Raw genomic sequence first — 24,447 nt, forward strand, 5'->3', positions numbered from 1 at the left:
GAGTTTGTATCTGCCAGTTGGAGGTCAGCAGCTCTTTTTTTGTAATAAACTGCATCGGTAATGCATCACAAAGAATTTACACTTTTAATTAAAAAGAAAAAAAGGTAGAAGCTTAGGCATCTGTGAATCAGTTGAGGAGTACAAAATTGTAGATTTTTTGTCCCCCAAATTGTGGATTTTTACCAAAGAACTCTTCAATCTTTGACCGTTATCTTGTCCACATCTTATTTCATGACAGGTTTTCAAAGACACACCTTTACCAAGTTTTTCATGAGCATTCATTTAGTTTTCATGGAAACAGTAGCTCTTTCTTTTTCACTCTATTTCATCAGTTCACCTATTGTTAAAGTTTTTAAAGTCCAGTAACATTACAGTGGCATGAACAGGTTTAGAAAAAAAATGAGCAGGTTTAGAACACAGCTAGCTTACTGTAAGCGTCAGCATTCTAGGTGATAGCCAGTTAGCCGTGGGAATTCGCTGTGTCCCAGGCTTCTGTCAGTGAGCTTTACAGAGGGGTGAGGACTTGAATGCTGTGTGTTGGGTGGAGGTCAGGTAAAGTGCTTCTACTGTTCCATGATCTTTAATGAAAAATGTTTTGTACTACCTCTTTTCTTATTTTCTTTTGGTCTTACAGAATATTTTAATATGTACAAAGGGTAAGGAAAGAGTAGTATTGAAGAATGATGAATGCTGGCAATGAGAGCTCTATACATACTATTAAATTTGATTTCTTCTAGGATCTAGTTATTTCCTTCTTTGAAGGTCTTTGGGAACTAGTTAAAGCAAATTAGGGATGAAGAAGTAGAGGATTGGGTCAATTTTGGTATATAGAAAGAGCAGAAATTCTCTTGAAGTATGTTCAGATTTAGATTTTATGGCTATTACAGATTTATACATTACTTCTGGCTTTTCTTTCCTATTTAGCACATTACTCTTAAGCCCAGAATATGCTGAGGAGATCTGCCCTAAGCAACGTATACTTTGAAAGATAGATTAATAAAAGAAATAGGTATAATTCATTGCAGTGTTTGTGATAACTAGGCTTCAAGTTGTCTTAATTGGTAAGCTATTATCATTAATAATAATTCCTTGCATTTTTGTAACATTTGATAGTTTTCACATTTTTCATAGGCATTTTCTTATTTAAGCTCTGTGCCAACTCTGTGAAGTTTATAGGAAAGCTGATAGTCTCATTTCATATTTCTTGCCTAGAGTTATTTGCTTTATAAGGACCCACTCCAGTTTTTTTTTAAAGCTAAGTTGACAATGCCAACCAAATGTGATTTTATGTGACTCTGTAAATGAAATTAGCTGTATTGCTAATTTAATGGTTTCTCCCAACAATAGATAAAGCAGACTTTGAGAGTAGGGGAAAATAGAATTTTTCCTTAAAAATTAAGGTGATCAGGAGCTCCCTGGAGGAGTGCAGGATGGAGAGCCCTGATTTTTTTTACCTCTTTTGCTTCTGTCCAGGTCCTTCTGTTCTTTCCATATAACTTTAGAATTCAAGTGTTTGGAAGAGGTTTATTTTTATTTTTACCAAATACCCTTTTCCAGAAGTGTCCAGAATAATCTGGGATACGGAATGTTAAGTTACCTTAGCAGAAGAAACCTCTCCCATAAGATTCTGATTTCTTCTTTACACAGAAATTCTACCTTTTCTGAATTTAGTCTAAATTGCGTGATAGCAGGTTTGTTAATATGGTACTATAAATATAGAATGTATAAAGACAGCAGTAAGAATTGACAGATATCTTTGTGGAGTTAAAACCAGAGTACATTTTATACATTGTCCATCACCTCACTGCTGTGCTTACCGTATAAAGTGACATTATAAACGTAACAAATACATTGTAAAAATCAAGGGAAAAAGTTAATGTTTTCATTAACACAGTCCCGTGGGATGTAAATTCATACATATTTCAGGAATGACCAAGCTTGATAATTTGGTCCCCTGTGTTGCAGCTAGTTTGTAGTACACAGGACCCATAGGAAAGCAGACCTGTTTCGGTTTTTAATCTAGAAATTTTTCTTCCTTTTTTTTATTTCCTCCCTTAATGGTACCCTTATTCTTTATCATATTCCCACATTCTCCTATTCTTACTCTCCTTGAGTTATAAGAATACTTAAAATAGTCTAAAGTGTGAACTTTGTTAAATCTGAAAGCAGTAGTGAGTGTCTTTAAGTATTGGTGGATCAGAACTGTGTACCGTTTGGATCTCAAAGCACAGATTACAAAGGATCCCAGCAGGATGCTATTTAGATACTGCTCTGTGCCTGAAAGGCTGGCAGTCCAGACTCATGGGGTTCTTTGTGAGGCTGATAGGGAATTTCTGTCTTTGTCCTCTTACTTTCATTCCATCTGTTGCCTCCACACACGGCCCAAAGTAGTGGTGTGTATATATATGTGTGTATCTGTGTGTGTGTGTGTGTGTGTGTGTGTGTGTGTGTGTGTGTGTGTGTGTGTGTAGAACACTGTTGCCTAACGATCCTATCTTGACAGTTTGCAAAATAAGATATGTGGATAAATCCACTAACTGTATGAGGCATCCCTGACAAGATAAGGATCATGGATAACACTGTTTTGGCAGGCAATTTCAGTAAAGCAAAAATAAAATGAGGTGTTTTATTCAGAGTTGGGAAAATAGAATAAAGGAAATTTTAATAATTTGGATCAAATTGGGAGAGGAAGGAAAAATATGTGAGGAAGGAAAAAAATCTGTCATTGTAATCGTTCTAGAGGTGAATAAAGATAATGGCATTTTAAATACATTTTAAGTACATTTGAATATTCATCTTAGAAGGCTAAAAGCCAAGATGATTTCAGAAAACATTGAATATTTTCTATGTGCCAGATACAGTGCATCCATTAATTGTGTCATAACTCTTTTGGGAGATGGGATTGCTATTTGAGCCAGTTTATGAACACAGAAAAATGTTCTTACAATATTCACTTTGGATGGGCAAAAAGTCTACATAGTATTATTCCCTAGATCTGACAATGAATGTCTTTAGGTTCTTTCTAATAACTAGATTTACCCTTAGAGAAGGAAGATTTGCAAATGTGGAAGCTATTCAGATGATTGTCAGATGCCTCCTGAGTGCAAGGCACTGGGCTAGGTATTCTGGGAGTGTTAGTTCACTTATGATCTTAGCCCTTAGAAACGACATGGTCTAATAGTGGAAGTAAGACATAATTACCTCCAAAGAATAGCATGTAAGTAGTTAAGGGAGGCACAAACAATTGCTGGGTGAGTTCAGAGAACTCCAGATTGTGCAAATATGGTGAGTTTTTTTCCCCCTAAACAGTTAAATTTTGTAGGCATGCCTTCTTATACTTGAATTTTTTGTTTCATTATTTTCAAGTGGGCACAATAATGAACTCTACACAAAATAAGCATTGCCTAGGAGAAGTCTTAGAGGAATTTCTTTTACTTTTTAGATAATAAATTTTAATATTTGAATGCCTCCTGAAGAAAATCAGAATTGACTAAGGCAAGATCCTTACTCTTAAATAACTTAATCTAGTAGAGATTTGAACTATTTGCTTTTAGCATATCAAATGTTGATGCTTGAGAGTAATTTTCTTAAGTAATTTAAATATTTACTCTGTAATTTTGTTTGCACTGTTATTTTGCCTAGGAAACCTTTTCTTTGTGGATAATATAAATGTAAATTCAGCCAAATTCTGAATTAATAAATTTTGATTTTTGAAAACTTAAAGCTACTTTAAAGGGTGGTATTCTCTGTAACCTTGCATCCTGAAAACAGCAAGAAATACAATTTTAGAATGAGACAGATGAAAGATCATTCATTTGTTCAAAGAGATAAAGATTACTTATGGATTTTTTTTTTTACTTATCATTAGCAAGTTTTATATTCTTACTTGTAGATCTTGGTTTTTTCTTCATTCTTAGTGTCTAATTCAATGCCCAAGCATCTACTACATGCTCAGTAAATACATTAAAATGAATGTAACTTCATCCTTTGATTCTTTTGATTGTTGCTACCTCCCAAGTCTTTGAAAACAAGCTGATACTAAATACGTATTTTTTCACTCCTTTCATTTCTTTCACCTGATTTTACAAATATGCTTTCTTTAGATCAGAATCAAGCTTTGCGACTTTGTCTGGGTAGCACTAGTGTTGGAGGTCAGTATGGAGCCATCTCTGCCCTCAGTATCAACAATGACTGCTCAAGACTTCTCTGTGGCTTTGCTAAAGGACAGGTAAATGTGAACTTTATTTTATCCATAAGACAATGTTAAAATCATTTAAAAAAAACCCAGTATCTCTATACCACCTGACACCTGTCAAAATGGCTAAAATTAACAACACACAACACAGGAAACAACAGATGTTGGCAAGGATGCAGAGAAAGGGAAACCCTCTTACATGTTGGTGGGAATGCAAACTGGTGCAACCACTCTGGAAAACAGGATGGAGATTCCTCAAAAAGTTAAAAATAGAACTATGCTATGATCCAGCAATTGCAATACTAGTTATTTACCCAAAGGATACAAAAACACAGATTTGAAGGAGTTGATGCACCCCGATGTTTATAGAAGCATTATCAACAATAGCCAAACAATGGAGAGAGCCCAAATGTCCCTTGATTGATGAATGGATAAAGAAGATGTGGGTGTGTGTGTATACGCGCGCGCACACACACACACACACACACACACACACACACACACACACACACACACACACTGGAATATTACTCAGCCATCAAAAAGAATGAAATCTTGCCATTTGCAACTACATGGATGGAGCTAGTGTATTATGCTAACTGAAGTAAGTCAGAGAAAGACAAATACCATATGATTTCACTCATCTGTGGAAATTAAGAAACAAAACATAAACATGGCAAGGGGAAAAAGGGAAGCAAGCCATAGAGACTATTTTTTAAAAGATTTTATTTATTTATTAGAGCATGTGAGCAGGGGAGGAGCAGAGGGAGAGGGACAAGCCGACTCTGTGCTGAGCATGGGGCCTGACAGGGGCTCGATCCCACAACCCTGAGATCATGATCTGAGCCTAAACCAAGAGTCAGATGCCCAATCGAATGAGCCACCCAGGCACCCTTAAGAGACCCTTAACAATAGAGAACGAACTGAGGGTTGTTGGAGGGGAGGTGGGTGGGGGATGGGCTAAATGGGTGATGGGTATTAAGGAGGGCACTTGTTATGATGAGCACTGGGTGTTATATGTAAGTGATGAATCACTAAATACTACTCCTGAAACCAATATTACGCTATATGTTAACTAACTAGAATTTAAATAAAAATTTGGAGGAAAAAAATGAAGTGTGATAACACTGGAGCTAGGAGAAAAGCATGGGTAGGAGAGATGAGGGCACTAAGTATGTACAAAGCAATTGTTTAGGCAAAACGCAAACATAGCTATTACAGTCCATTTGTTGATATTTGGGAATTCACTGCATTGAGTTCTGTACATGAACTCATGTTGGCAGGAGTACCTGGATGTGAAAATAAACTTGCATTAAATTTACCCAGTTTGATTAATTAAACAAACAAACTAGTATTTCTAGATCAATATCTCAAAGACCAAAATTTATAAAGTGACATGTCTGTAGAGTTAACCTTAGATTGCTTGGTCTAACTTTCGTTCAGTTTTTAATAATTGTCATCAACTGAGCCAGAGTCTGTGTTTTTTAATATCTTAATTTATGAGTCTATATAAGTAAATAGCTTTTACCAGGCTGTTATATCAAAATTTACTTCCTTATAGTAGCATAGGTAATTCTTGCTGCTTTTTAAATACACTATATTCTGTTTTCACTATTCTCATTACTGTGTTCCTGGATAACTCTAAGAATTGCTTTCTACTTCTGAAACTGGCAATAAGTTTTGGCTTTTCTCATGTGACTTATACATCACTAGTTGGTTTGGCAGTGAGCCTTTCTTATAATTTTTACCAGTGCTAAAGAGATTGACTCATTGAAGAAATTTTGTACTTCTTGGTGTAAGAACAATGTTTAAAATCTGAAGGGAAAAGTAGGTAGGGCAGGATGAAGGGGAGATGAAGATGGAATAAAAGGCCCTATGCTTTAATAGATCTGCAACCTTCAATTATGTTTCAACTTCATAACTTTTTGCCTGCCATGTTTATAGACCAGGGATGGATTATTTCAGCCACAAGGCAGGATACTTAAGTCCAAAAAAGAGCAATAGATTGGTTTTTGAAGCATTTAGTTGTCTTACAGATCACGATGTGGGATCTGGCCAGTGGAAAACTTCTGAGATCAATAACAGATGCTCATCCTCCAGGAACAGCAATATTGCATATTAAGGTAATACCTGTTTTTTGTCTAATAATTTTTATTATATTTGTATATGCATTTTTAAGCACATTTCTTTATAAACGGAATCCTTGAAAATGAAGTTTTCTTTGACGAGCCCAGTAGGATGCTTTGCAGGTTAGAACTGGAGATGGGCTAGCTACCTTGGTAACATTCAGCTGCACGTTGGGTTGACGTCTGATAGAGCAGCAGAGAGAATAAACCAATATGTTCCCAGACCAGAGGTTGGCAGCAATACCCTGCTGAAAAATCATATGGAAATTAAAAAGTTCTTTTTACCTTTTGTTCAGTCCCCCAGCGTTGCTCTGTCACACTTCGTTGGGAGTTACCTGAGGTTCAAGGCGCCAGCTATGAAAGAACCAAGGTTTGCTTTACGTTCAGAAACAGCTCTCTTGGTTTATTTTCTTTCAGGCCTCTAAGGGAAAAGCATTAAGATTTGAGTCTTGGCTTTGTCCTTACAGGTCTGAAAAAAATAAGTCAACTTAGGTAACAGATTTCATTTATAAATACAATGTGAACTTTGGTTTGTGTATGTTGTCAGGCCCATGTTCAGGAGCATAAAAGGTAAAGGACTGTAACTAGGGAAGTCTAAAATCAGATCTTCTAGATTTTAATCATGTACACATTTGGTTGCTTAGCTGTGCAGACCTCTCTTATCCATACATATGCTTTTTAAAGTCTGTAAGCATCTGGAGTTTATGTGTCTGCATCTAGGTTAGTTACATAAAAGTCTTTTGTGACAAAGCAGCATTGAAGCCTTTAGTAACAGTGAAAGCAACCAAGACAAGAGTAGAATGTCCCCTTTTTCTGAACATCATGGCAGTTTTTCTTGACCTCTTTTTCTATGGCATGTTACAGTTTGTGTTTATGTCTTCTCTCCTTTAATAGATGAAGATTTTTGAAACCTGAATCTGTTTCCCATTTATTTTTGGATTATGCATGGTAACTGCTCAATAAACGTTTGGTTGAAGGGATAACTAATTGGTGGTGTTTGTAAAAGGACAGTTCACTTACTGAAAAAAGCAAAATCCTTGAGAGAAACAGGAAACAGAAGAGGTAAAGGCAGAGAGGAAAGAGAAGAATGCAGCTGAGGTTGATAGCATAGAAATAGTAGCCATTGTGTTGCTTGGGATTGGTGGGTGATAAAGGCCTTGCATGCAGACACTGTAATATTGGAATAAGAGGTAGCAAGTGATACATATATGATTGAATACTTCCAGAGTCTTGGCTTGACAACAGCCACTTGCTCTTTAGTACTCTTATTCATTGTTCTCCAAACTTAACCCTATATCCCAGCAATAACAACTTAGGCTTACATCCTTAATGCATATGTGTGTGTGTGTGTGTGTATTTATTTAAAAAATACTATAAATGTAGTACTGTACTAATATTTAAGGACATTACAAAACACATAGATAAATAGAAAACTAATAAATAAACGTGCAAGTTCAGTTGATTTTCCTACATTCCAGGTATATACTTCCCACTCTGGCAATTGCTCCATGAGGCCTTGAGAACAAAGGTGTGGGTCTTCTTTGTTATGCCTGTGTGTGGGAAGAATAATTTTACAGTAGTCTCCTGTACCTCAACTGTCCCTAAGAGAACAAAGACATGACATTTAGGTTGGCTCACCAGCCTTTGGGGTTAGGGAGACCGGTCACTCTAAGTGACTCAGGTTATTCAGTTTGTATCCTACAGCGTTCACATTTACCATACCTCATAAACCCTTAGGACTGTCATTGTGAACATTAGTTGTTATTTTGAGTTTTCCAGAGTTGGTAATAATAACTGAAGTATACTCTGTCAAATAAGATCAGGAGGCAGCACATATTTGGAATCGTTCCATAAAAAGTATTTAAACTATTTTAAGTATAGTGGATTAAGTCTTCAGTTAGAAAACATATTAAAGTTTATTTCCCAAAGATAGCAAATATCTTTTACTATGTCTTTGTTCTTGAAAACAAGGCAACTGCAAATATATCTAGCATACCCTCTTCAGTTTAATAGCAGCTTAGAAAAAGTTAATGTTAAGAACCCAAGTGGAGAACTTTAGGGCTTTTATGAGTTATACTTTGTATTTTTCTTTGATCCTGATGAAAGGTAGGTTTGCTTTTTTAAAGCCTCAGTTTTTTAAAGGTAGCCATTTTTATTCTGAATATTGGTAAGTTTGTATATTTAGAATGATGAACTAAATCGAGGTGATTTCAAATGCTACTAAATGTGTTGTTTTTAGATTTTTAAGATGTTATAATTTTTTCCCTTTTTAATACTTGACTGGTTGTTGAAAAATCTCTAAGAAAGTGAATTTCTTCTCTGTTTAGTTTACAGATGATCCAACTCTTGCAATTTGCAATGACAGCGGAGGCTCTGTTTTTGAATTGACATTTAAGTAAGAGACTAAAGGACATTTGTTGACAAATGAAAAGACTAGCTGTGGTTTAATGACTTGATGTTGAACATGAAGAGGTCTGGAAAACCCATGTGATTACAAATAGGTTATGGCTGTATATTATGACTTGGAGAGGCTTATAGAACATTTGGAGATCCAGGCCTGGCCACCCAGAATTCTTTCTCAGTAGGTCTGAGTTGGGATTCTGAACTCCTGCTCCCCAGGGAATTCATATGAGATGTCAGTCTTGGGAACCATAATTCTGGAGTATGTCACTAATTTTGGTTTAGGCCCCAGGCCCAGTTGATTATGTATAGGAAGGTTTTTATTGCCTTGGAATTGCCCTATTTCTCTATAAGAGCGAAGACTGTCTAGATACATGGGAGGAAATTTATGAAGCAGAGTTGTTTTTTTTTTTTTAACAAATAGAACATAAAATTCAATGCACATTGTGTTTCCATAAGTTCTCAAAGTAAGGACTATGTTTCTTATATCTCTCATACTTTCTCACATTGCTAAGCCCAAAGTAATTGCTTACAAAGTACTATTTATTCTGCTAATGTTTAGTGAGCATCTCCTATGTGTAGGCATTGTTCTAGGCACCAGACTTGCAGCTGTGAACCAGACAAGGTTGCTACTCTAATAGAACTTACATTTTAGTTGAGGCGGGGGTAGGGACATGATAATAAATGAATACATAAATGAAATAACTTCAGATAGTTATGAGTGCTTTGAAGAAAATAAGACGATTCAGCTTGCTGGAGTGTACTTGAGGATAATTCAGGAAGGTAACATTTGAGCAAAGACCTGAGTGATAATCTGATCAACAAATGCAAAGATCTAGAAGTGTTCTAGGCAGAGGGATGTTCAAGCACAAAGGTTTTGAAGTGGGCACAAATTTGGCTTGCTGGAGCAACAGAAAGAAGGCAGTTGTGGCTGGAGCGTGACTTTGTTAGTAATGGGAAAGAGTGAAGGCAGGAGCCAGATCATATAGGACCTTTGAAAACGTGGTAAAGACTTTGGGTTTTATTTTATGTACAGTGGCAAGCCATTGGAGTGTTTTTAGGAGAAGAGTGATAAATCTGACCTAGACATTACAAAGAACCTGCTGATGTCCTATGGAGTTGGATTGTTGGAGGCAAGAATAGGAGTTAGAAGGCTAGTGTAATCCATGCTAGAGATCATAGCGCCTTGAATCATTACTAAATCAGTTCTGAATTTTTTGGTTACCTTTGCAGGAGAGTGATGGGAGTGAGAACATGTGAGTCAAGATGCCTGTTCAGTGGCTCCAAGGGTGAGGTTTGCTGTATTGAGCCTCTCCATTCGAAGCCTGAGTTGAAAGATCATCCTATCACACAGTTTTCCTTACTGGCCATGGCATCCTTAACAAAGGTTGGTTGGTATATTTAGAAGGTGAAACTCATAACTTTTAGAGGCTTTGAATACCAAAAATTTGAAAATTATAGGGTAAACATTAAAAATACATTTTTCTTCTAAAGATACTGGTCATTGGATTGAAACCATCCTTGAAAGTGTGGATGACTTTTCCCTATGGACGGGTGAGTAAGCCTTTCCATCTTATTGGCAAAAAGACCATGTCAGGAGGGGGAAATGACTTGAAAGTGGCGAATTCTGTGGGATTATCAGAAAACGGGTTAGAATGGAAGTCAGTGCTCCAGAGATCATTGTCTGGACTTACCTTGATGTGACCCAAAGCAGGATAAGCTGGTGACTGGAGCAGTACAGATCACGAGGTCTATACTTTTTTACCTTTATTGTTTTAAGTTGTTCTCTCATAAACAACTGCTGCTCTGATACAGAATTACTGATAGAGAACACCCCACCATAAAATCTAGCATAAATTGCTGCTACGTAGTCTTTCTTTTGGCTTTTGCCTTTAGTATTTTACTTTGGAGGATGACACTTCCCAGCATCTATGACGCATACCCCAGTTTCCCTCTCCTTTCTGGCTTGGTTGTTTTCAGAAAGTTGTGATCTTCTAGTGTGTATGTGAGGAGAGGTATTGATGGGATGAGATGGAGAATGATGGTACAGAGCCATGACTAGTTGAGAACACATCCCCTGTGTCAAGGGAGACCACTCTTCTGTTTGTTGGTTGATACTCCATTATCTGTGGGCCTCAGGGGAAGCACATCTGCCCTTTCAAATGGCATGGCTAGCTTAGATTGCATTAATGTTCCTTAGGTTAGCTTCACTGGCTCACTGAGGTTTATCATGGTGGTGTATGTTTGCATTTTTTTGTATGTTTTTACTGGTATTTTTTTCCAATATTAACATTTTCAAATAGAGAAGTAGAAAGAATTTTACATTGAACATCTGTATACCTACTATCTAAATTCTATCATTAACAGTTTACTGTACTCTATTAACTATCTCTCTCCATCCACCCATCAAATTATGTTATTTTAAGTGTATTTCCAATAAATTGCAAAAGTCAGTACTCATTTGCCTTAATATTCAGCATACATTATGTTTAGAGTTCAATATTTGTTTCTCTGGTGTAGCATTTACTTACAGTGAGTTGCACAGATCTTGATCATACATTTGCTGAACTTTAACAAATATATCTATTTTTATAACCCAAACCTCTATCAAGATATAGAACATTAGCATTAACCCAGAAAGTTCCCTCATGACACTTCCCGGTCAGCCCCTGCTTCACTGGAATTTTAATGAGAAATTGGGAGAAGTTTTATCAAGGAACACTAGTCAGATACTCTTTTTAATTAGTTTTCTCTTTGTCCTGCTGTCTGTTAACTGTGATGTCTTTTTTTTTTTTTTTTTTTTCTTTTTTGGCCTTTTCTTCACTTAGATGGATCCTTCCAGTGTTCCATTGCTGGCCTGGCACTTTGTGGCAGTGCATAATTATGTGAATCCCATGCTTGCCTTCTGCAGAGGAGATGTTGTTCATTTTCTGTTGGTAAGTCTTGATGCGATGCTAGATCTGTTATAAAGTCCCTTATAATATTTTTTTCCTGATTCACTAGTGATTTACTATTATGTCAAAGAAATATGCTACTATAATTCTTTGGAGAGAGAGCGATCATTTAATTTTAATTTTAAGCTTTAATGATTAACATGGAAAGCAATTGATCACCTCAACTCCATGCCCCTCCATGGTGTATTTCTCAGTTCATCTCCTTTGAGTAACAAATAATTAATAGTTTATGTGTGTGTATAAATAAACGAATGCATATATGTCTATTGATGGCTTACCTATCTACATATAGTGTATTTATTAGACAACAGGTATCATTGAGCACATACTGTGTTCTCTACACTGATGGACACAGAAGCAGTTAAAGGAAGTATTAAACATAATTTCTTCTTTTACACAACTTCAAATACTGTTTTAGAAACAAAGCCAGTATGCTCATTATTACTAGGGATGTTTAGGGATTACTACTACTATGTTTAGGGATTCAACTATGTGATGAGAACTAAAAGTTGATAAAAGTTCAGAGTATGGAGAGATTGGTATGGACTGGATAGGCCATGGAAAACTCTATGGAGGATATATAGCAACTACTGCAGGAATGGTGGGTATGCATATTGGGGGAAATGAGATGAACTGAAGTTATAGAGGTAAGAATGTGCCCACATAATCTCTTTTTGGGTTTCCTAGCTCAGTGAAACAGGGACACCACTGTCCACCTAGTTTCTCCAGCTAGAAACCTAGGGGTTGTCTTTCAGTTACCTTTCTCCCTCATTTCTGCTTCTTCACCGCATCCTGTTGACTCTGTCTCTATCATCTGAATTTACTCCCTTTTTGTCTCCCCCATTACTGACTGCTTCCCTAGCCTAAACCACTGACATTTCTTCTATGTTGGCTCTGGCATAGCTGTCTAACTAGACTCTGGCCTCAGTGTCTTTGCATATGCTCTCACCTCTGCTGGGGAAGGTCTGTGCCCTCTTCCACTTTAGTCTACCTAACTCATGATTAACATTGCCTTCCTGACTTCCTGAACTGTTTTCTGCTACATAATACCCACAAGACCTTCCATCTTCTCCTTTGATAATTTTCAGTACTTTTAAAATCACTTGTCTCATATTTTTCTTTCTCATTAAGTGAAAGCTCCATAAATCTAAAGATTCCAGCCACGAGGACTGTGCCTGCATATAGTAGATGCTTAATAAATGTTCACAGAATTAATGAGAGTGAGAAACCTGTGGAAAATCAAGTTGAATATATGGTGTAGATTTAGATAAGGGGTGGCACACCATGGCTGTTTTATAAATAAAATTTTATAACTTGTTTTATAAATAAAGTTTTCTTGGAATACAGTCATGCCCATTTGATTATGTATGATTTATGCCTGCTTCCATGCTATAGTGGCAGAATTGAATAGTTGTGACAGAGACTGTATGGTCCACAGAATGTCGAATATTTATTTATTTATTGTATGTCCTTTTACAAAAAAAGTTTACTGACCCCTGATCCAGATTTTATAATATAATTGGCCTAGACTAGGTAATGAGGAGTTGTTACAGGTTCTTAGCTAATTAAAGAGGTAAAGATGTGATTAAAGTGGTATTTTAGGAAGATCAGTATAGAAGTAGCAGAGAAAATAGATTGTAGGTGATAGCAGGGAAATGGAGGGTTTTGCTCTTGTGCCAAAGCAGGTTATGAGGTCTTTAGACAAGGATGCTTGGTTGCAGTGAGAGTGAAGGATGACATTTTGAAGGAAAGACGAGGCTTCTCATTTTACTGGACTTCAGAACTAAAGGACATAAATGAATCTTTGTGTTTCTGACTGCATTTTAGAAGCATGAATTATTTGAAGAGCTGGGGTTACAGAGGATTTGAATGTGTTGAGTTAGAAGCGAAGGTGGGATTCTTAAGTGTTCTCTCAGGGAATGTCCTCTGGGCAGACGGCAGTCTAGGTCTGGAGTGCAAATGAGAATTTCAGGATAGAGAATGTCGTTGAAGCTGTGAAAATCAAAAGCCAGAGCATACGTAGCCTTGGCAGGTACTTATGAGGGAAAGGGAAAAGAAAAGGAATCAAGAAAGAATGTTCCAGTAAAGGCACACAGGGGTAGGAGGGGAAGTAGGGCACTATGGCCTCACACAGGAGACAAAGGAGAGGCTCAGGACAATGTCAGCTCCAGGGTAATACCATTATTAAATAAAGATCAAGAGAGAAGACCACTGAAGATAAGACCGTTGAATATGCAAGTAGTTGGTTTTGTTTTGCTTTGTTTTGTTTTAAGATTTATTTCTTTGAGGGACTGAGAGAGAGAGAGAGAGAGAGAGAGAGAGAGAGAAGACTAGTGGGGGGGGGGCAGAGGGAGAAGCAGACTCCCCACTGAGCAGGGAGCCCGATGCGGGACTCCATCCCAGGACCCCAGGATCATGACCTGAAGCCGAAGGCAGATGCTTAACCGACTCAGCCACCAAGGCGCCCCCACAAGCAGTTGTTGATTAGAAACTTTTCAGAGGACTAGTCGTCAGTGGAATGGAGATGGAAGCTACATGGTAGAGGCTTATTAAAGAAATGGGCATCGAGAAGAGCAAACTTAACATTCATAGTGTTTGGCTGCAAGAGGAAAGAGAATGGTTAAATATCTGTAAAAAGCAAATCAGGGAAAGGGTTTTGTTTTTGTTTTTTATTTGAAGATGGAGAAGTCAGAAACATGTTAGATAGCAAAAGGAAAAGTACCCTTAAAAAGGAGTGAGTGAGGGCGCCTGGGTGGCTCAGTCGTTAAACTCCTGCCTTTGGCTCAGGTCATGATCCCAGGGTCCTGGGATCGAGCCCCAAATCGGGCTCCCTGCTCGGCAGGAAGCCTGCTTCTCCCTCTCCCAGGGGAGCCCGCTCCCCCTGCCTGTGTTCCTGCTCTCGCTAGCGCTCTCTCTGTCAAATAAATAAATAAAATCTTAAAAAAAAAAAAAAGAGTGAGTGAATATGCCAGCAAGGGAGAGGTAATAGTAAGCAGGGTGGAGGGGGTGGGATTTAGACTATGTATAAGTGAAGTGATCTTCTTTAGCAAGGACTCCAGCGAATCACAATAGGTGATGTTGGCGTTTTTTTGTTCGTAAAACACTTTCAGTATATGCCAGATAGGGAACAATTTGGTGTTTATTTTCATTTTTCAACTGATTGGCCCTGGGTCACATGGCTGTAATAGTGGAACCGAAGCACAGGCGTCTAGATCACATGCTCCTTCTACTAGCACATTGTTTCTTCCAGGGCAAGTGACTTAGTGAAGCAGAGATGAGTGTACGTGAAGGGCCTGCATTAGGAGGGCTTCGTTGTTTGTTCAGGTATCTGGTGAGGCCAACACTGTAAGTGATGGGATTAGAAAACAAAGGGATTGGGGCTTGAAGGGAAAGGAAGCCACCTAGGAGGCTACTCTGGGAGAGTGTCGGGCAGCCCGGGTTGACTAGGATGTCCTGCATTTCACAAGGGTCAGATGTACATCGGGCTCTCTTCTGCATGCTCTGTCACCTTGGAGCGGAAGCAGGGAGAGCAAATTATAAGGGTGCAGGTACACATATGTAAATAAAATACTGACACTTGAGTTCTCCTGGGACATTTTGGGCTGTTTGAGCTGTGACAGTGTACTTCAGAAAAGTCTAGTTTTGTCACTGCAGCTTTTTTTTTAATGGACTTTTTGACTTTATCATACCATGTGGTTAGTCCCATTTTATGCTTTAACTGTAGCTGAGTACAGTCGCTGATGGGATGCAGTTAATTTGTTCTGAATTATAGCAGAGTGAACACACGTTACAGGACCGACAGCCAGACCACTGAGCAGATGTGCCTCATATTTTGTACGAATCATGGTGTGAATTGATTTTTTTCATTTGTGTAATAGTTTCTTTAATCGCCAATGATTTGGGCTTGTCCATACTGTGAATGGAACTCATTTTCTAGGTGGAGTATAATTAAGTAGCTACAAAAGCCCCTCAAAACATAGCTGGTATTTAGGTTGTTTTTATTTCACCATCAGGTTAAGAGAGATGAGTCTGGAGCAATACATGTTACTAAGCAAAAGCGCCTTCACCTCTACTATGACCTCATCAACTTTACTGTGAGTACTCAGGTTAATGTGGCCCATTTATCTCAGGTAATTGTTCTGAGACCCCGTGTATTAGCACCGCTAGGATTTCTGCCATGAACCCTGACATCGGGGATTATGTAAAATATGGACAGAAGTAAGGGAGTCTGAGTTTGGTGTAATGCCACATTACTTTTTTGGGGGGGGGAGTGGGGAGAACAAGAGAGAGGAGAGGGAGAGGCTGAGGGAGAGAGAATCTTACCCAGGCTCCATGCCCAGTGCGGAGCCCGACACAGGGTCAGTCTCACTCTGACCTGATCTGAGATCATGATCTGAGCTGAAATCAAGACGTTTAACCCACTGAGCCATCCAGCTGCCCTGATGCCACCTTACTTTTAATTGCCTCTTAGCCTATGGCCTGCCACACAGTGGCAGGGTCAGAAAAAGTTTTCTTTGATGTCCTGATTAGTTCAGAGGGGAATTAATTCAGAAGAATTTGGGTGGGTTTCTTGAGGATCGTTGCCCAGCTTTCTTTGTAAACACATTTTTGTACTTCTGAGCTTGTCCTAACTGGTTCAGAAGTTTATCTAATTTATTCTTTTTTTTCATGGCTAAAAACTTTGGCAGAACTTTTTCCTCCACCATACATCTCTGTTTTAAGCAACTTTGGGGTTTAAAAAAAGTATTTCTTTTTATATCAAAATTTTTTTTCAAATAGTGTGTCAGCTTTGCAAATACTGCAAATACAAATATTTGCATTATAATATTTCTGGGTTTCTGTCATTAATGCTTTTGGCATATCAATACCCAGTGAAACATTTTGTATATGCAAGAATATAGGCACCCCTAAATAAGAGACAGAGCCTCATTTTTCAAGTAAAATGGCTAAAAAAATTTTTCCTCTAACTTGATGATATGTAACTTTTAAGGATATAGATAAAATGGATCTTTTCTTTATAATATACAATTTATTTAGTTGTACATTGCCTTTTAATCTCACAGATAGACGATTTAGAAATGATACTTTGTTTCCATACACATTTCATGAAATATTTTTGTTCAAACTCTTCTCATGAATGTAAGACATCAGTGTCTTTGTCATCACCAGGACTCCTGTTGGATTATCTAACACTGTTTCCTAGAATTCATAATTACTTCTGTTTAAGATGTTTGAGATATGGCACTCTTAAAATCTGCATATGATTCTGTCCCTGGAAAATTTTCTCTCAACCACAAGTAGCCATTCTCCCCACAGTAGGGTAGTAGGTGTTTTCATTTGTCCTGTGGCCTATCCATGATGTGACAGTAACTGCATTGCTTTATAAATTACCATTAAAAGTCTCGTTTACAACAATGTCAGCAGTTGCAGTTGTGAGGGTCTAATCTTAGGAGTAATTGCTAAACCTGCTGACCCTCTTTGTCATTCTCTTTAAACCAGGTGACCTTTGATAGCATCTAAAAACTAGTACTGACTAAGGTTGTATAAGGCTAATAATGTGTCTTTCCTAAATGATACTTTGTTTTTTTTAAAATGAGAGAGCACCTTATAAGAGCTCTTTGTAAATGATTTGAACATCAAACTCCCTGTTTTCTGAGAGATAAATTTTTGGGGGAAAAACAGAACAAAACCCTTCCCTTATAGTAGCCACAATACAGTGATAAGGGTGTATTTTCACTTATGTTAAAAGTAATCATTTTAACTTGGTTGTTTTTGATATGGGAGTATGCACATAATCTCTGATGACATGGAATAGGTCGTATAAATAAAACAACGTGAATACCAGAGAGAGAAAGTACTTTATTCTGGCTAATTTAGAATTCTAATTGAGCAGATTTTAAAACTCCATTTATTTCCTGGGGAGGGATTGAAATTTTTTAACAAATTGTTTTGAAAAGAAGAAATTGTAGGGGTGCCTGGGTGGCTAGGTCAGTTGGGTGTCACTGCTTGGTTTCAGCTTAGGTCATGATCTCATGGGTCATGAGATCAAGCCCTATGTCAGGCTCCACGCTCAGCCGGGAGTCTGCTTGAAGATTCTCTCCCTCTGCCCCTCCCCCTACTCACATGCACACACTCTCTTGCTCTCAAATAAATAAATCTTTAAGAAGAAAAGAAGAAATCATACATAAAACCCAAGAAATTTATCAAAATGGCATCCTTCAGATTTTTAATATTACTAAGTTATTATCTCTGAAATTATAATAGTACTTATTAAAGAAAATTCGGAATATAGAGAAATAGAAAAGCAAGGAACTCTCCCATAATTGGTAGGGAAGTTTTAAAGGAAATACATATTTTAGAATGCTTCTGTTTTAAAGTATGTATTATGTAAATGCTAACAATTATTTGACCACCTAGGTTTTTGAGGTTTATTTGCCCTTTTATTTAACTAATGTGAAAAACATGAGAAATGCATAGTTTGTCATTTTGCTTAAGTCATTTGTGCCAGTGTACCATTTAAAGAATTTTACTAAAACTAATATATACTGTAATATATCTGTTGAAACTCTTAGTTACCTTTTTGATTTTATTTATTTATTTATTTTAGATTTTTTCATTTGACAGAGTGCACACAAGTAGGAAGAGTGGCAGGCAGAGTGAGAGGGAGAAGCACACTCCCCGCTGAGCAGGGAGCCCAATGTGGAACTCGATCCCGGGACCATGGGATCATGATCTGAGCCGAAGGCAGACGCTTAACTGACTGAGCCATCCAGGCGCCCCTATTTATTTATTTTTAGAGAGGGAGGGACAGAGGGAGAGGGAGAGAGAGAATCTTAAACAGGCTCCATGTCCCTGCGGAGCTCACGGGGCTTGATTTCACAATCATGACCTGAGCCGAAATCAAGAGTTGGATGCTTAACCAACTGAACCACCCAGGTACCCTTCTTAGTTACCTTTTTTTAAATACTATGAATCATTTCAACACTGTCAGAACTCAGAACTGTGTTATGCACTATTATCCACTGCTGTCTAGCCACTACAGTCACCTAGTAATTCTTGGTGTGATTTTGTTGTCATCAAGTTACTAAATGGGTAAAATCGTCAATATAATTTAACTGAGTGTCCAGGCTTTCTTTTTGTCCTGAATGATTGTGTGGGATGGGCCTCACCTTTTTTTTGCGGTGTGCTTGATTTGCAGTGGATAAACTCACGCACAGTTGTGCTCTTGGACAGTGTGGAGAAGTTGCATGTGATTGATCGGCAGACTCAAGAGGAATTGGAAACAGTGGAGATCTCAGAAGTTCAGCTGGTCTACAACAGCAGTCATTTCAAATCCCTAGCCACTGGAGGAAATGTTAGCCAGGCACTGGTAAGGGTAATCCATTATCTTAGAATTGCTTTGATAAACTTGGTATTTTCTTGTTTTTTGTTTTAGAAATTGGAACTGTGTGAAGTTAGTTATCTTTATGTCTAGATTGAAGTGGATATGGATGTGTTTGTAAGTGTTCAGGAATGTGAACTAAAACAGTAATTCCTGTTACCTTCTATTCAGAAATGTGACTAATTTCATACCAAAGAATTTTAACTTTTATACTAAAATAATGAAATTGAAAATTTGTGAGAAAGAAATTGTAAAAGCAGAATATTTTAGAAAGTTTAAAATGGTGGTAATAAGCCTGATAGATTTAAGGGATGAATGACTAGAGATAGGTAGCCTGACTTGGGTGATTGTAAAGGCTCGAGCAGGTGTGGTGGCTGTGGGCATTAAAAGATCAAGATGGCTTTGAAAGAAAGGAGAGTCTTTAGGAATAGGGGATGGATGAAATGTAGGAGTCTGGAGAAAAGGAAGACACACAAGTATTACCTTGGTATTAATTTTACTGTATATTAACCACAATGATGGCCTTTAGCAATTTACACAGATAGTTTACAGTTGTGATTTCCTAAACCAGCAATCTGTAAGCAGGAAATTTAGAGGCTTTCCTGGGTAATTTCTTGAAAAAAGATTAGTAATGATGTTCATATTTAATGAGACCTGTGTGATATGCAGCCATTGCTCAAATCTCCCTGAGCTATTAGAACTTCAGAGTTTAAAAAATATATGAAAGGGTCTTCAGCCACAGAATTTAGAAACCAAGACAATCCAGAGTAAGAAATGGTAATGCGGTAGAATTCACTAAAGACTAATTACTGTCCCACACTTAGGTATTTTCTTGTGTCTGAATGGTTATTAGAAATGGTGTTAGTCTTTGAACTTGCAATTTTGACCAAGATGGAATAATGGGCACTAGATTTACTTTCCTGTGTAGAAGGAAAAAAAAAAACTTTTCAAATACTGGACATCAGGCAATGAAGGACAGCAATCCCTGACAAAATGGGAAACAAGTGACATGAGCCCTGTGATTATCCTAGATTCTAGCCTAGAGAGAGTTTCCAGGCTATAGCTCAGGGATGAGGAATCCAGTTGGAGCCTGAAGGACTCCATAAGCTGAGACTGTTGGAAGACTAAGGTGGGTTGAGTTTGCAGGACCAGGTACTGGAGAGGAGAGCAAGCACTATACCTATGGTTCCCCTTGGGTATTCAGCAGACTACTGATCAGCAAATGCTTATCCTTCCCAAGGTCAGGGAAAGAATTATTGGATGGGTTTAGAAGGAACTCTATCCAGTGCTCACACTGGCTTGTTTATACCAGCCAGAATGGAAAACTTCATGATTTATAGGGCATTGGGTAGAATACTCAGGGGCATCTTGCCTCTGTAGTGGCGAGTAATTAGGACCAGAGTAAACACTGTTTTGGTCCCCACTACAAATCTTAAAAATAGGACCAGAAAGAATCAAACTGTTTTCCAGGCAACTTAACTACCTCACAAAACAAAGCACAGGAATATTAATACTACAGAAATTTCTAGAACCCAACAAGGTAAAATTCACAGTGTCTTGATATTCAATCAGATTACTAGGCATGTAAAGAAGAAGAAAAACACAATTTATAGTGAGAAGAAAGATTAATCAAAACTGACTTAGACCTGAAACAGGTGTTAGAATTAGCAGATAAGGACATAACAGTTATTACAACTATAGTCTGTAGATCTAAAAAGTTAAGTAGTGACATGGAAGATTCTAAAGAAGATGCAAATCTAACTTCTAGAGATAAAAATTATTAGTGCTTGAGATGAAAAATGCCCTGAATGGGATTAATGTCAGAGAGTAGACATGATAGGAAAAAACATTAGTTAACTTGAAGATATAGCAATAGAATCGATCCAAAATGAAACACAGAAAAAATAATTTTAAAAAATATTTGTGACCTGTGAGACAGCACTGAGTAGCCTAATGAGCAGTTGGAATCTCTGAAGAAAAGGAGACAAAAAGAAATGGAAGAAATAGTGGTCAAAAACTTTCCAAAACTAAAGAAAAAAGAAAAAGAAGAAGATAACAGGAGAGGAAGAAAAGGGGAGTATGTCAGAGGGCGAGACGAACCATGAGAGACGATGGACTCTGAAAAACAAACTGAGGGTTCTAGAGGGGAGGGGGGTAGGGGGATGGGTTAGCCTGGTGATGGGTATTGAGGAGGGCACGTTCTGCATGGAGCACTGGGTGTTATGCACAACAATGAATCATGGAACACTGCACCAAAAACTAATGATGTAATATATGGTGATTAACATAACAATAAAAAATTTAAAAAAAAAACTTTCCAAAACTATAAACACAAATTTTCAAGAAGCTCATTGAACCCAAGCACAGGTAAAATAAAGGAAACCATATATAGATTGACCAAAATGAGTGGTAAAGAGAAAAACTATTAAAGCAGCCACAGAGAAAAGACACATTAAATGCACAGGAGCAGCAATAAGTATGAGAGCAGATTTCTCATCAAAAACAACTGGAGTAATCTCCAAAGATAGACACATGGCCAACAAGCATAGCCAAGATGTTCAACGTTGTTCATCATTAGCGAAATGCAACGCAAAACCGCAGTGAGATATCCCTTCATACCCACCAGGCAGGCAGACATTCACAGGTGTTAGTGAAGATGTGGAAAAACTGGGACTGTTACATGCTGCTGGTGTGAAATGGTACAGCTGCTGTGGAAAAATTCTGGCGGTTCCTCCAAATGTTAAACATATTCATAAGGATTTATTTGAGTGGTTCTACTCCTAGGTGTATACCCAAGAGAAGTGAAAACATATGCCTACACAAACACTTTTTCACAAATGTTCATAGCGACATTATTCATAATAGCTGAACATTGGAAACAATCCACATGTCCACCACTTGGTAAATGGATAAACAAAAAGTGACTTAGCCATGTAATAGAATACTATTCTGCGATGAAGAGGATGTACTACTGACACATGCTACAACATGGACAAACCTTTTCAAAAATACTATGTTAGGTAAAAGAAACCATATGGAAAGATTGTTTGATTCTATGAGCTGTCCAGGAAAGACAAGTTTATGGAGATAGATGTAGATTAGTGGTTGCTTGAGACTGGGAGTAGGAATGAAGGTTGACTGGAAATGCGTACAAGGGATCTTTGCGTAGTGATGGAAATGTTCTAAAACTGGATCTTGGTGGTGGTTGGGCAACTGTAAATTTATTAAAAGTTACTCAATTATACATTTAATGAGTGAATTTTGTGGTATATAAATTATACTTCAGTACTGTTATTTAATAAGAGCAATTGACTATTTAAAACAAAAATATATTGTAATGTTTATGATAATGTAGAAGTAGTGTGTATGACAGAAATATATAGCAGCAGGGAGTGGGGCATAGAAGTATATCGTTGTAAGGATTTACATTATACATCAAATTGTATAATATTTAAATGTAGAAGGAGATAAGTTAAAGTTATATATTGTAAACACTAGAGCAGTCAATGAAGAAGAAGTGGTATAACTAAGTAAGATAATAGTGGTGACAAAATAGGATGTTAAAAAAAAATTCAAGGAAGAAAAGGGAACAGGCAAGTAGAAAAAACAGTTAATAAGATAATCTAAACCCAACCATATCAATAATTATAGGAAGTGGAAATAGTCTAAACATTTCAATTAAAAGGCAGAGATTGTCAGACTGGATAAAGAAAAGCAAGAACTAACTCTGTGCTGTCTATAAAACATATTAAGTACAAACACACAGGTACATTAAAAGTAAGGTGATGGAAAAAGACATACCATGCAAACTCTAATCATAATCACTAGCTTTCAGAGTAGGAAATATTGTCAAAAATAAAGAGAAATTTCAAATTGATAAAAAGGTGTTACAAGAAGACATAAGAACCTTAAAGATTTAAGTACCCAGTATCAGACCTGCAATATACATGAAGCAAACACTGACAGAACTGAAAGGAGAAACCAACAAATTCACAATTACACAAAATCCCTCTCAGTCATTATTAGAATTAGTAGACAGAAAATCATTAAGGGTGTAGAAGACTTAAACACTATTGACCAACTGACCTAAGTGACATTTATAGAATATTCCTCTGAACAAAAGCAGATTAATAACTTTGTAAGAGCATGTGGAACATGCACCAATATAGGATATATGCTAGGCTGTAAAACAAACTTCCATAAGTTGTTGAAGGAATCATCAGGGTGAATCTGGAAAAAAACCAAATATTTGGAAATTAAACAGCTGAGTCATGAGTCAAAGAGGAAAGCTCAAAGGAAATTGGACTATATTTTAAACTGAATGAAAATGAATATATAACATCAAAATCTGTGGTCTACAATTAAATCAGTTTTTTAAGGGTAACTTACAGCATTAAGTACTTTAGAAAAGAAGAAAGATCTCCAATCAATGCCCTTAGCTTCTGTCTTAATTAAGGAAAAGGAAAAAGAGCAAAATTAACTTAAATTAGATTGAAGGAAAAATAAAAAGGTGAACACAAATCAATTAAATAGAAAATGGACAGAGAAAATCAAAGAAATCAAAAACCGGTTCTTTAAAAGAGAAAATTGGTAAACCTCTAATGAGATTAATCAAGAAAAAGAGAAGACACAATTACCAGTGTCAGTAACGGGAGAGGTGTCCTCACTGGAGAGTCTATAGATATTAAAAAGATACGTGCATAACTTGATGCCAATAAATTCAACAACTTCTGATAAAATGGAAAAATTTCTTGGAATGCACCAATTACCAAAGCTGACTCAACAAGTAATAGAAAATCTAAGTGACTGTTGCATCAGTTAAAGAAATTGATTGATTTTCTGTAGAGAAGCTCCAGGCCCAGATAGCTTCGCTAGTGAGGTCTGTTATATTTAAGGGGGGGGAAAAGCCAATTGTACACAAAAGTCTTTTTAAAAAAGGGAGCAAAAGGGAGCACCTAACTTTTATAAGACTGATAATAAAATCAAAGATACTACAATAAAGAACACTATAGACTAATGTTCTCATAAGCATAGAAGTAAAAATACTTAAAGTATTAGCAAATAGAAATCAGCAATGTATAAAAAGTAATAAATTATGGGCGCCTGGGTGGCTCAGTTGGTTAAGCGACTGCCTTCGGCTCAGGTCATGATCCTGGAGTCTCGGGATCGAGTCCCACATCGGGCTCCCTGCTCAGCAGGGAGTCTGCTTCTCCCTCTGACCCTCTTCCCTCTCGTGCTCTCTCTCTGTGTCTCATTCTCTCTCTCAAATAAATAAATAAATCTTAAAAAAAAAAAAAAAGTAATAAATTATGATCACATGGTGTTTTTCCAAGGCATGCAAGGCTGGTTTGGCATTCAAAATCAGTATAATTTACTGTATTAGTTGATTAT

General features: G+C 37.2%; 1 protein-coding gene across 7 annotated transcripts in view; it reads left to right on the forward strand.

Moving 5' to 3' along the window:
* The window catches only part of VPS8 (VPS8 subunit of CORVET complex), a 254,754-nt gene that overhangs the window by 32,820 nt on the left and 197,487 nt on the right, over positions 1 to 24,447 (forward strand). For all 7 annotated transcript variants that reach the window (XM_027584601.2, XM_027584610.2, XM_027584603.2 and 4 more), the window contains 8 exons: positions 4,104 to 4,228; positions 6,232 to 6,318; positions 8,649 to 8,716; positions 9,955 to 10,108; positions 10,216 to 10,275; positions 11,550 to 11,657; positions 15,689 to 15,769; positions 18,874 to 19,044. In XM_027584601.2, coding sequence (XP_027440402.1) covers positions 4,104 to 4,228; positions 6,232 to 6,318; positions 8,649 to 8,716; positions 9,955 to 10,108; positions 10,216 to 10,275; positions 11,550 to 11,657; positions 15,689 to 15,769; positions 18,874 to 19,044 — 854 coding nt within the window. The remainder of the gene's footprint in view (positions 1 to 4,103; positions 4,229 to 6,231; positions 6,319 to 8,648; positions 8,717 to 9,954; positions 10,109 to 10,215; positions 10,276 to 11,549; positions 11,658 to 15,688; positions 15,770 to 18,873; positions 19,045 to 24,447) is intronic.

The sequence above is a fragment of the Zalophus californianus genome, chromosome 1 (genome assembly GCF_009762305.2).
Source record: "Zalophus californianus isolate mZalCal1 chromosome 1, mZalCal1.pri.v2, whole genome shotgun sequence".
NCBI lineage: Eukaryota > Metazoa > Chordata > Mammalia > Carnivora > Otariidae > Zalophus > Zalophus californianus.